Source organism: Vicia villosa, linkage group LG1 (assembly GCF_029867415.1).
Source record: "Vicia villosa cultivar HV-30 ecotype Madison, WI linkage group LG1, Vvil1.0, whole genome shotgun sequence".
Taxonomy (NCBI): Eukaryota; Viridiplantae; Streptophyta; class Magnoliopsida; order Fabales; family Fabaceae; genus Vicia; species Vicia villosa.
The window spans coordinates 49693357-49707823 of NC_081180.1; the positions used below are offsets into that span (position 1 = coordinate 49693357).

The window sequence follows — 14467 nt, forward strand, 5'->3', positions numbered from 1 at the left end:
CTCCAAGTTAATGGAATTGTCACATTTTTTGTTTCTATTATATTAGCTAGTAGGGCAAGTTTCTGACCATTATGCTTGCTTTCTTGTAGTGCAAGTTGTTGCTTGGTTACTGTCCTATGCAAATTTGGCCAAGATAGGACTCGTGACAGTGTGTTTAGCAGAGACCCATTTCAGAGATCCTTGAGCAAATTCTCCTGTTTTATTACCATTTTCTAAACGGTTGAATGTCACTGAATATGTTTCTTTCTGGTTGGCTTCTGAAAAATAAAGCTTTTGTGGCTGGACTTTTACATCAACCCCTTTTGGCACTGTTACTACGGCTACATAAGATGAGTAGGCTTCACCGACATTTGTCACTGTCCTTGTGAGTGTCTGTGAGGAGCCAAGCACAACAGAAAATGAAGGGTAGTTAAGCTCTCCTTCAGGAATGCTTGATGTTTCAGCGCAGTTAATTTTTCTGTGTGCAATGATTCCGACATCCCTATCACTGTATCCTAAACCACACAGATAAGGTATATAATCATCAGGTTGGATATCATATACTAATCCTGGATCATCTGCTCTTGATGGATTCACGTGTCCCGAACCTGTGGCGAAGATATTTGCTGGCTGAAGTGTTTCGTCAACAATGGGTTTGTTTTCTAAATTTAGCGTGTCTGCAGAAGTCATTATGGCAGATTTTATGGCAGCCGGTGACCAATCAGGGTGTGAGCTTTTGAGCAAAGCAGCAATGCCACTAAGATGTGGGCATGACATCGATGTTCCGGACATAATGTTGAAATTGAGGTTTGTATCCGTGATGTTATTCAAGGGAAATGGCCAGGCAGCTAGGATGTTTACGCCTGGTCCAATAATATCTGGTTTCAAAATACCAGGACTCGGCAAGTTGGGACCTCTTGAAGAGAAGGATGCAACGGCTGGTGATAAGGAGTCTCCGATAATCGTTCCCTTAAACGAAATGGTTGCTGTAGGTGTTGAAGTTGAATTTATATATGCTTTGATCTTTAGTCCTGCAGCATAGTTGACATGTGTTGCTGGTAGGATATGTACATCAGCTGAGAGACTAAAACCATTGACTTCATCATTCATGAGAATCATAGCGGCGCCTCCTACTCTTTTTACTTCCTGTCCTTTGGCAATTCTTCCTATACCCCCTCCCCTCTCACACAAAACAACCTTTCCTTTGAAATCAATGTCATTCAAGGATCCATTACCACAGAGTGCAGATTCTTGTTTTCCATTGATTCCTGCAAATGCTAAGGGCAACAATGTTGAAGAGAAATCGGAAGGCTGGAAAACAGATTCACCCTCGAATTCTTCTCCATTTCCAAGCACTGCAGTTGCTACAATGCTTCTGTCAATAGTGATCGCTCCAACTGTTAGAATCCATGGAGCTCCATTAACCAAGGAGCCATCAGAAGGGCCGAAGTTTCCTGCTGCACAACTTACAAAGATTCCCTTCTGAATTGCTGCAAAAGCGCCTATGGCAGTGCTATCGTTGAAAAATGGAGGAGGTTCACTAAGACCAAGCGATATAGATATTACATCCACACCATCCTCCACAGCTGCGTCTAATGCCGCGAGTATATCACTCTCGGGACAGTCTTCTCCAAAGCACACTTTGTAAATTGCTAGGTGAGCATGAGGAGCCATCCCTGCTGCTGTGCCTTTAGCATTTCCTAGTACTTCTGCATCGTCCACAAAAGCACCTGCCGCGGTACTTGCCGTGTGAGTACCATGTCCATCCTCATCAATTGGTGCTTCAGCTTTCTCTCCTTTCGTTGCCATAGCTGCATTGTTGAAGGACCTTGCTCCAATTAGTTTGTTGTTACAAGCTGTACCATTAAGTTCGCATCTCCCTTTCCATTTCGCTGGTGGCGGTGATATTCCTGCATCATTAAATGAAGGATGACCAGGTGTGATTCCTGAATCCAGAACACCAATAATAACTCCTTTTCCGAAGTTTGAATCCTTCCATAATCCAATATTTTGCTGCAACCCCAAGAAATCGGGAGTATGTGTGGTTTGACGACGTAGTGTCCTTTCTGGATGAGCTGAAATAAAGCCGTTTTTCTGTTGCACAGCTCTCAATTCTTCTTGAGTGAGTCTTGCAGCAAAACCACTCAGCACATTTCGGTATGAGTATATCATTCGCGGTTGTTTCTCGGAGCTCATGACAGTAGGTGGCATGAATGAATGATGCCAACTTTGTAAATCTTGTTCTGATTGAGTAAATATCTTACCCTCCGGTTCATTCACATGGACAATGTATATTTTTGAACTACTTTTCTCTGTACTGCCACTGGTAAGGGACAGTTCAGTTCCTTGAGTAAAATGAATATGAAAACATAACACAAAAGTGAGAGCAATGAAAAGGATATAATCCATGTTCAAGAGAAACTTTACTTTCTGCTTGATGGAAGAATGAAAGAGGTGTGCTCTAAATATATTCACAATGATTAATATATATGAGTAATACTTGGCCGGCATGGTTATATTATATGTCATGTTATGTCATATACTATATGTTATGATTATGTTATTCTTAAAGTCGGCAAGAATGATTAGTATTTGTTTTTAGAAAGTTTTTGCTGTCTTGCGGTACCTACCATTTTCTGTTTAGCTTAATTAGTTGGAAGATTGCAGTATGGAATCATGCATTTGGATATGTCCTTCAGCTTTATGGAATCATGCATATGGATACGTCCTTGAGCTTTATTCTCTGCAGACAGTATCCTCTGAATTTGCTTAGATGTCCAACTTGAAATTTTTCTAGTAGCTCCAACACCTCACACTGAGACATGTCCGGTGTTTAGGGTTGGAAATGACTAGTTGAATTCGATAAGCAGTAGATCAGTTCAAAATTCAATTCGATTTCGTCACAAATATTTTTTCCAACTCAAACTTAATTTGGTTAAAGTTTGCGAACATCACGATTTGACTAGTTAGTTCGAACTTGATTCGACTAGATAGTTTGAATCAAATGGATCTAATAAATTAATTTAAAAAAACTAAAATTTTAAAACTTTTCAAAACTCTTGGAAACATCTCATGAGTGTTGGTGCACTCTATCTATATATGGAAAAAGCGGAGAATATAAAGGAATATATTTTTCGAGTTTATGCCGGTTGGATGGCATGTACTCTTAGAGATAAGTTGAAAGATCTCAGATCTCTTAGGTGCGGGACAAGCTCCAGATGTGGGGTTGAAGGCGGAAGTAACTGTTCTAACGCTCAAGGGATGTTTAGTTAAAATAAGGAGATGCTAATACTGCTATTGATACCTTGTCGACCGGCTTGGTTATTGAGGTAATTCACAGACTTTACCTAACCTTCAACAATTAAAGTAGTTTCACAATGCATGCAAAGTGACGTCTTTTATATAGTTCACATCATATTTGTTGGACTTTAGGACGTTGCAGAATATTTACATGTGGTATGTGACATGTAAGTTGTGTGTTACTGTTGGGCAGGTAGTCAAGATTATCTTGAATCCCTTGTAGGTTTGGCAATTGATTCCCCATTATTTTGTCTAAAAATGGATATTTCATACCGCTTTAAACAAAGAAAGATATGGGGAAATAGTATCCATGGAATACATTCACCATTTCACTCCAAGCTCAGATGTTTTCACTATCTTGGGCATACAAGAAGAAGTGGTTACTCGATGGCCATAGTCAATCTTGATGGATTTGATCAAGACATTAATGGTATTCTTCAATAGATGTGATTAAAGTGTTGATGTTGATAGATGATGGTTTGTCATTCCTTCAAAATGGGGAGTTTTTTTAAGCTATCTTAAAATTTTGAGAGTTTGTGGAGCAAAAGTGGTGTCAATTACCTAGAGCCCAATACTAGGGGCATTTACTTAGCACCCCAAAATTATACATGACACCCACATTTTTCATTATTCCATAAATGTCTTTGGTGAAATGGGAACAATTTTTTTCGAAAGAAATTTTTGGTATAATATTGAAATTTCTGGTAGTTCATTTGAAATTTTCTTAAGCTGCAATTAGTTCCGAAAATTTCAAAAATTGTGGAAAAATATTGTAAATTTTGAAATTTTTGGTAAAATCCTTGAAATTTTGAAATAGCTGGTAAAATTTCCCGGAAATTTCAAAGTTTTTTTATAAAATATACTGGAAATTTCAAAATTTCTAGTAAAATCTTTTGGAAATTTCAAAAAACTTCTGGTAAATCTCCCGGAAATTTCAAAATTTTTGGTAAAAATCACTTTTTTAAAAAACAAATCGGTATGTGTTTGAAATTTTTGGTGTCGCCCAAGGAGATTTCAATTTTTTGTTGGAAACTTTGAACAATGTTATTTTTCCGCGGGGAGAAATTAGATCTTAAATCTTATTTTTTTTATGCCTTACTCTAGATGCTCATATCCATCTCTATAAGATAACTTGTTCCTTTTACATGTGATCTATGTACTTTAATTATTTTCAGCCTTTTTGATTATGCCAGAGAAGAAAAAATATACTCTCAATCTCTTGGAGAGTAGAATGTACTCTCTACTTAATTGAGGGAGAATGTAGTGGTGAAAAATTAGACTGAAACCATTGGATTGACTCAGCTCGTATTTTAGTGAAAGTCGCCACCGTATTTTATTGTTTTTAAAGGAAATGGGAAAAAGAGCGAAATAAAACCCCAAAAAAGTTCTTAAAACAAAATTAATAAAACTGACAGAGATCTTAGGTTCGAGGGTTGGTTATGCAAGGGGAATGTATTAACACCATTCACATCTGTAGTACAAGTACAAAATTACCACAAAATTACCTAGAACGAGTAGGATAAAAACTCGCAAAACTGGTATGGACATGGACACGAGCAATTACCCACAAAAATAAACGGGTATGGGGCACGAGTACAGGTACATTACTATCCACTCTGCCTCATACTTACACATTATATATATATATATATATATATATACACATATGTTAATTTATCAATTTTATGAAATACATCACTATTAAACTTGTATGCATTTTAATATAAATTTTTGTTTATTTCTTAACTCAATAATATAATGTTTTAAAGTTTTTTTGTGTTGTTAAAAACTTAAAATGACTTGATCAATTATAATTAATATATTATTTTATATTTGAAATATGGGTAAACGTGTATGGTATAGGTTTTTAGGTACTCATACAGTACGTGTACGGATACAAACGTTGATGTCCACACGGGTATGTGCACGGATACGAGGATTTGTTCAAACTGTGTGTATGGGGACGAGTACTATAGTATCATGCCTAAACCCTGCTCATTGACATCTCTAACTAGGCCAACACTCGACAAAACCTATAAAAATATCGAGTGTAATCTCTATAGCCCTATCCTTTTAATTTATGCAATTTACTTTCATTATTTTTGTTGTAATTCACTCAACCAAAATTAGTGATACAATCTTAATCGAGAAAAGAATTAAAATTAATCACGAATCATTTCAGGAGGAAAAATGACTTTAAGATATTCACTAAACAACCCTTATTTTGTAATGGAGAAGGGTATAGTTTGTGGAAAGAGAAAATAAAGTTTTTCATAGAAGGGATGATCGTGGTATTTGGAAAGTTGTGAGTAAAGGTCCATTTGTTCCTACACACAAAGTTAACGGTGTAGCATAAAATAAACCTGGAAAATATTAGACCAATGATGATAAAGAAAATATGAAGCTCGACTTGAAGGAAAAAGTTGTCATCACTACCGTTCTCAGTCTTAATGAGTTCTTATAAGTTTCTCACTGCTAGACTGCAAAATAAATATGGAATATCCTCTAAATTATCCATGAAGAAACTATTAAGGTAAACAGGGCAAGGTTGGACACATTAACCTATGAGTATGAACTCTTTAGAATGAAAAATAAATAGAGCTTTACTCAAATGCAAACTCGATTTAACCATATCGTGAGTCATATGAGAACTTTGGGAAAAACATTTTCAAATGAGGAACTAGTCATAAAAGGTCTTAGACACCTAAATCGTAGTTAGAAACCTAAAGTCACTGCAGTTTGTGAATCTAAAAGTTTAGCAACTATAGACACACATACACACACTATCTCTCTATGGAAAATTATAAGAACATGAGATGGAACTAAAAAGACTTACTAATGACGAAGAGGATAACAAGAAAAATAAGAAAAGTATTAAACTAAAAGTCACGAGCAATGAAGATATAGATCTAGAAGATAAAGAGGGCCAAAGTAAAACTAACGAGTTCATGAAATTCATGTTTAAATTCAAATAATTCCTAAAGCACGGAAAAGATACTTCAAGGCTTTAGAAGCAAAGTGAAAAAAGTTCTTGTCCTTTCCTACTTGTCATTAATGCGAAGAAAAAGGGCACATAAAACTAAAAATACCCTCAAACGGCGAGAAAAAACCAAAGAAAGACAAATAAATCCCAAAGAGAATGAAATAGAGCATACATATCCTGGGATAACTGTAACACCTTAAACCCCGACTCTTTAATTTAAAAAGATAAACAATATTATTCTTAATTAAGGTGTTACACGTACTCGTCATGTCATACTCTTTCAATTAAAATAATTAAATATGTAACGGAACTCAACAAATAAGACATACTTCAATTATCTTTTCAAAAATAAAGTGCTTTGTTAAATTAAATAATCCAAAACATTAACTCAAACATTAATAAACGACGCGTTCCTAGTGTTATAGATCAGAGCAACCAAAACTAAAATAACAAAAAAGATAAGTAAACAAAGAAAGCCTTAATGTCATCTTCCAACTCACATCAGCTATTGCTCCTCCTGAGTATCTCTACCACAATGTACATAACAACACACAAACAAAATAGATGGGTGAGAATACACTCAAATTTATTAGTGGTGCAAAACATAGAAAGGGTAGCATATTCAACACAATCATCAATCACACGCTCTATTTACAACAATAAAACAATCATAATGTATTTATGAATGTAATGCGAACAACATCTCGACTCAATGTATGTGGTACCATTTTGTGGACATCAGAGTTATGTTATTGATATTCATCCACTCATTGTGGTTCCTCTTTGAACATGATTCCTCTTCAAACCCAAACTCATGACGGGTCCCCACTTCTGAATCAACGACTCATCATTTCTCAACACGACACATGATACATGACATACAAATGTGTCGCAGCGCGAAAAAAACTCAAGCATATCGCACGCTCGAAATACAACAGAGTTGCCATCGAACTTTATTTGTTTAAAAGGAACGGAAAAATATCGATAAAACCCAAAAAAGAAGAGATAAAGATGATTGTTGCAACCAAGAGCGGGTTCTAGAGTCGGTTATGCAAGAGAAAGGTATTAGCACCCCTCACATTCGTTGTACTCAACAAGACCCATTTAGGTTTGCGAATGAGTGTTAGCGTGTGTTATTTGTGATCTTCTAATTATTGCGAGAAAAGAGAAAGAAATAAAATGTTTTTTTTTTGGATTTTTTATTATGGTGCCTGGAAAGACTTTGGGTCTCGTTCCTACGTATCGCCATGTGCAAGAAAGAACTCAATGCTATGTAGTTATGGGTAGAAAATGTTTGTGTGTTGGCTCATTTTAGCGAAAGATTCTCAAGTCGCACTCGAACAGAGAATATGGATCGACACATATTCTTGCCATCATTATACTCAAGTGGAAAACATTTGATATTCACATATGGAAGTGTTGTTTGTATCGTCACGGAATGGACAAAGCTTCTTTCGTTTATGAAAAGGTTTTCAAAGTTACGCGAGGGTAGAAAAGATAGTTTGATGAGTTGAGATTATTTTTACATGGGAGACAATCATCAGACCACAAGCTAAGTACGACCAACAATCCAAGTACACGGGAATCAGAGGGACAAGTACGTTCAACCAATTTTTTTCATCCCAAAAGTTTTTTAAGGAAATATGTAAGACGAATCAAGATTTGTTTATTTAAAGTGTTTTTGCATGGAAGCCAAGCATCGAGCCACAAGATAGGTACAACCAACAACCCAAGTACCCGGAATTTGAGGGAAAACTATATTCTACCAATTCCTTTTCATTCTAAGTTTATCATGAAAATGCTTTTTGAAAAGATATTACGACTTGACGTTGGATTGGATCAAGCATTTGATTAAGAAAGTAAGTATTTGAGTTAAGCGAAAGAGATACTCGACGTTGGATCGAGAACTCGAGTTGCATTCTATTTTGAATTTGATTTAGGAAAAAGGCTTGCATTGGATCAAGCGTTATTTTTGTTCTTTATGAAAGTGGTTCTTTTTATGCTAATAACTAACACAATAAGAACAAAATAAGAAAAACGGTAAAATTATTACACGTCATGAGAATAGGGGTACGTTTTGTCAAATGGGGATATAATAAGGCGACTAAAATATAAGCCCATTAAACAAATACAAAGGTGAATTAATTATTTAAACAATTAATTAAAAATTGATTAAATCAATTAATTAAGCTAATAAAAATTAACTAGCAAGATTAATCAATTTTAATTAACATAATCAATTACCTAAAACAAGATTTATTTAATCGAGTAAATGTAAACAGCAAGGAGTTCATTATAAGAAGGCCAAAGAAAAAGCCAAGGGACCGAAAATAAACCCAAATCGAGTATCGAATTTAGCTCTAAGTTAAGCTAACTTAGAGTAGATTTATGTGAGAATCACTCTAGAAGAAGCCGAGCAAAATATTTGCGTTCGTACGTGTTCGGAAGTGAAACAAAGTTCAAGCAACGAATTATAATGCAATATGCATATATACAACAAAATTGAAACGTAAAGTACTAAATTTAGTTCTATGTTAAGCTATCTTAGAGTTGATTCATGTAGAAACCACTCTATAAGAAGTCGGACAAAAATATCTTCGTCCGTATGCGTTTGAAAGCTAAATTGAATTTAAATTTCAAAACCGCAACTCAATACAAAAATCGAGCAACACAACACATACATATATTATATTATTACAATAGTGTCAAAAGTTCTATACAACAAATCCAATACAAAATAAATGCAAACAAAATAACAGGAACATATGTACAATATACTCAAAAGAACTTATAAAAAATTCAAATTATCACAAAATTTCTCTCTTACTTTTTGAAGTTGTACATTTTTTGCTTTCACTAATATCCAGATCTATTATTGTTTAGACTTCATTAATATGACTGTGGGATTTTTTAAATGGGATATTGAGTGAGTATGAGGCGGTTAGAAGAAAATGGAGATAAAAGAAACTATCATGTTATATTACTTCATTTTCTAGATTTGTTTTTCCAATTGGTTTGTGATTGGTAACTTTCTGAATTTTGTAAGAAAAATGGGCGAGAAGGTAATAAGATTGGTTATTGGTTAAAAATGAGAGAGAGAGGTCTCAGATGCATCGTTTCGTTTTCAACTCGTCCCCTTTCCAATATTTTTATTTTTTTTAACAAAGCAAAACTATGATTTCTCATTCATAATCAAAAGTTCAATACAAGGAGGAATTACATGAAGAATACTACGTCTAGCCCAAGAATTGGCCATCTTCGCTAAGGAGTGAGCAACCATATTCACTTGACGTTTGACAAACTTGACCTCAAAGTTGAAAAAATTATGAAGTAACAACTAAATATCGCTAACTATAGAATAGAATTCGGAGTTTCCTGCAGTAAATGATTGAAAAGTTTGAATCACTTTAAGAGAGTCACTTTCAAATATAATCCGATCAAGATTTAACAAAGTAACACTTTGAATAGCTTCCTTGAGGGCTAAAACTTCCGCCTCAAGAACCGAAAGATTACTTGGATCCCACGCAACCCCTCTTGTAATAAAGTTACTGAATTCATCTCAAAGACACCATCCCCTGTTTGTGGTGCCTCGATTGATATTAAAGTCCGCGTCTACGTTGCACTTGACCCACCCGTTAGGTGGCAGAATCCAAAGAAGAGAATGTTGATCCACATTATTGTTATTAGGAATATGTTGCGCCGAAAACCATTCACGCCAGTTATGATATGCAAGCCTATCGTTTGTATCTAATATATATAGTGATATTTTTAGGTTTTTCTATTTTTTTATTAAATATCCCTAAGAGATTTAATTAGTTAAAATAGTAAAGTAATAAACCACAACAAAAATATATTTTTGGTTTAATTTTTTTTTTACTAAAAAAAGTGATCGGAATGAACTGAAAAAGAATAAAATCGGCTGCGTGCTAAACCAAACCAATAAAAATAACACATTAAAATGATCTACATGTAATAAAGTTCAGTAAAATAGACCGAAAATGATTAAAATCACAAATAAAATATTCGGTTAAATAGACTTTGATAATACAAGAAACGACTGCAAACATAGACGAAAAATAAAATGAGCATACCGAAATAACCTACGCACAACATAGTTTCATAAAACAGTCTCGTACATGTCAAAACTCAAAATATTTTGCCCGCTAATTTTACGCGCATTGTCAAATCGCTTTCACTGGTCTGCCTGTAGAACCGAAATTTCATTCTGATTGAATTTTGATCATTTTTGCATAATACATGAGGCGGTGTAAGTAAATAAAAATGCATGAAGTACGATTTCGGGCATTTTTTACTTTGTAATGATGCAAATATTGATCTAAGGTTGAACCCCTTGAAAGATATAAGGGACATCTAGAAGAATATCAGATGCTAAAGGGAACCACACTCTAGAAAACACATCAGAAACATCTAGAAAAAGCATTAGATGTGGAATGAGATCGAATTTAAAGGTACATCAGAGACCTCTAAGAAAGCATTGAATGCGACTTCACTGGGAAATACATCAGGAGCATCCATAAAAACATTGACAACTTCATTGGGGAAAAGGAAACAATTATCAGAGACATTCAAGAGAGCATTGAATGTAACTCTTAAAAATACGTCAGAAACATCCAGAAAAGCATTGGATGATAAAGAAACTGATCTAAAGATACGTTAGAGACATTCAGGTGAGTATTGAATGATATCTTTGGAAAATACATCAAAGACATCCAGAAAAGCATTGGATGGACAAGAAACCAGTCAAAAGATATATCAGAGACATTAGAAAAGCATTGAATGCGATAACTCTTAAAAATACATCAGAAACATCCAGAAAAGCATTGGATGAACAAAACGTCTAAACTGAAGATACATCAGAGACAATCAGGAGAGCATTAAATGAACTATGGAAAATACACCAAAAACATCAAGAAAAACATTAAACGAACAAGAAACCAATTGTTGAATGCAGTATAGGGCAAGCAACAAACAAGATTTGGAAATATTGATCCAGGATTTATCGTCCTCAGAGATGGAGAGATGCCATTCAACAGTTTCTACGGTTTCGAGCTGGGGTTTGAATGAGCAAAAAGTAAACAAAGATATAGACAGGAAAATAATAAACACATTCTTAGAAGAGAAATAACTTATCAGGAATGTAAATATACCCACTCTTCACAAACATACACTTACCAACCCATTATACTCAACCTACGATACTCATCTATGTTATCACGTATCTCTCACATAAGCGTCCATCTCTGGAGCACAAACGAGATCATCTCACAACTAAGGTTATCTCTAACGCGAAGTCACGAGAACATCCGTGTTCTCGCGTCGGCGATCTCTCGCGCGCCGCTCAAACACGAAAGCATTAAGAACAGATACAAATAGTGAATGTTAGCTCTAAATATATCTCTAGAGTTCAGAACCAACAGATAATCATCCTAGATAAGGATTCAAGAAGTTTATCTCTAAAGCACCCCAAATCCCCAGCATAGAGCAAAAATCCAAGATAACATCAACACAGATTTGTAAAGCAGGTTAAATATAACATTATAATCGGTAAATATACATAAGATTCAAGTAAATATACAAACAAACCCAACCAAAGAGAAATACACAAAGAAGAAGAGAAATGAACCGAAGATCTCCCGGTTTGTCAGCTCCGTTCGACGCTCAATCCACCCCCGATCATCCTTATGCAACCTCCGAAGTTGTTTTCTAAGCCAATTTTACTCTAAGAATGAAGTTGATGGTGTTGGGACTCAAAAATACCCAACCCATAACCTAAAAATGTGATTTTTGCCCCTTTTAACGAGCTGCTGTCTTAGCAGGTCTGCTTAGCGGACCCCCTCCGCTCAGCGGACTCAAAATTGCATTCAGACGCTGATTTTCTCCGCTGGAGCTCCGCTCAGCGGATCCCCCTCCGCTTAGCGGAGTCTGCTAAAAATCAGATTTTGTTTTCGCCATAACTCGAGAACCGTAACTCCGAATTGCGCCCGGTTCGAAGCGTTGGAAAGCTTATTCAATGCTCTATCCAATAATGAATGAATGGAAACCAAAATGATGATTTTGGTCATCCTTATTTTGAGTCTTTGGAAGTCCGCTTGACGGTGGCTAAACGGGCTTTCACCGAAATTGCAAAATCGAAGCCGTGCCTTTGACACTTTATTCCTCAAGGCTCCAATAAGCATGAATACCTATAAAAACAAAGGAAAAACTATCAAATGGTATAAAAGTATATGAAAATACAACTATTCACAAAGTATACGTATTTATACACAAAACGGGGAATTATTCAAACGGTATTAACAAAAGTATCGATAAGTGCCACTATTTACATACACAAAATAAGTACATTTTGACACTTATCACCAATCTAAAGATACGTTAGAGACATTCTGAAAAGCATCGAATGCGATAACTCTGGATAATACACTAGACACATCCATCAAAGACATTCAGGAAAGCATTGAATGTAACTCTAGAAAATAGAGAAGACATCTAGAAGAGCATTGGATGAACATGAATCTTATATGAACGTACATCAGAGACATTCAGAATATCATTGAATGAACTCTAGAAAATACATCAGAAACATCCAAAAGAGCATTGGATGGAAAAGGTGTCCAAAGTTTGGGGAAACATCAGAGACATCCAAGAAAGCATTGGATGGAAAGGAAACCTATTTTAAAAACATATCAGAGACATTAAAAAAAGAGTTGAATGCAAAAGGATTTCTAAACCTCAGAAATACATCAGAGGCATCCAAAAAAGCATTGGATGAGAGGAACCCGGTTAGGATATTTTTAGTAAACATCCAATAAAGCATTGGATGGAGAGGAAAACAAACTCGAAGGCATCTAGAAAAGCATTGGATAAAGATGTTAGCTGAACTCAAAAATATATTGAAGACGTCTAGAAAAACATTGGATGCGAAGGAAGTGATTCTTGAAGATACATCTGAAACATCCAAAAAGTGTTGAATGTACGAGAATAAGTTCAAAAGCATCCGAAATATCCAGAAAAGCATTGAATGTATGGGAACAGGTTCTGAAAAAACATCTAAAAACTCGAGATATATCTAGAAAAACATCGAAAGAAACAAGACATATTCAGAAAGACATTGGATATACAAAACAAGGTTCTAGAAGAACATCATAATGATAGACATATTCGGAAGAACATCAGATATACAAAACAAGGTTTTGGAAGAACATCAAAAAGGCACATAGAGAAAAACATCGGAAGAAACAAGACATATCCAAAAAGACATCAGATATACAAAATAAGGTTTTGGAAGAACATTAAAACGACAGACATATCTGAAAGAACATCAGATATACAAAACAAAATTCCAGAAGAACATCACAACAACAAACACATCCGGAAGATCATCAGATGGACAAAGATAAACTGAACCTGAATGGACAAATATCTTCTTTGGTAGGTGCCAACGACGTTGGAATTTGACCACATGGTAAGATATTAATAACAAAAAATCTGGGAAAATGCAAATGAGCATGAAATACTCTTCGAGCTATGCATGATATTGAATTTTGCTTCTATGCATGATATATGAATGATCTATGCTGAAATGCAAATGCTTATGGTAAATGAGTTAGACTCTTTTATGAGATAAGGTTGGAATTTTGATTCCTCAACACACGGAATATCTCCTACTCCGCCTTCTGGAAGATGTTTTGAGCACACTTTTGTCACACTTGTCAATGGTATTAGGCCGATGGTCCCTTTTTGAAGGACTGATGGTATTTGCTTGGGATTTTTTTGAAAAGACTCCCCCTTTTGCACTTGTAATACTTGCCCCAACATAAGTCTTGAAGAGATATTCTCTTAGTTAACTAATTCTCACAATGGTTTACCATGATCGACGAATCTTGAATTGATTTTCTCTTATCAACAGGATTTTGACTCTGATTTACCCCTGATAGGACAACTAATCAAGTTTCTCAACTGCCCAAACTTCCTTGATGATGATGCTTACTTGCAAATAAAACTGTCCATTCAAAAATGGTCATTCTAATGCAATGCTCATGCAATTTTCTGAAATCAAAATCATTTTTGATTGATATTGTTGATGTAGAGCAAATGGATCACTGGTCAAAATGTAATATTGGTTTAGACATTCAAAGTGAAAGATAGTGTGAAGGTATGTTACCAAGACAAATAATTAGCATATCT

General features: G+C 35.2%; 1 protein-coding gene across 1 annotated transcript; it reads right to left on the reverse strand.

Moving 5' to 3' along the window:
- LOC131605779 (subtilisin-like protease 4) lies at positions 1-2388 on the reverse strand. Its single transcript, XM_058878094.1, has one exon. It carries the CDS (start codon positions 2386-2388, stop codon positions 115-117), a length of 2274 nt encoding a protein of 757 aa, XP_058734077.1. The 3' UTR covers positions 1-114.
- Between the last annotated feature and the right edge of the window lie 12079 nt (positions 2389-14467).

Coding starts and splice junctions, on each gene's coding strand:
- LOC131605779 (XM_058878094.1), bottom strand. CDS start 2,388: ATGGATTATATCCTTTTCATTGCTCTCACTTTTGTGTTATGTTTTCAT.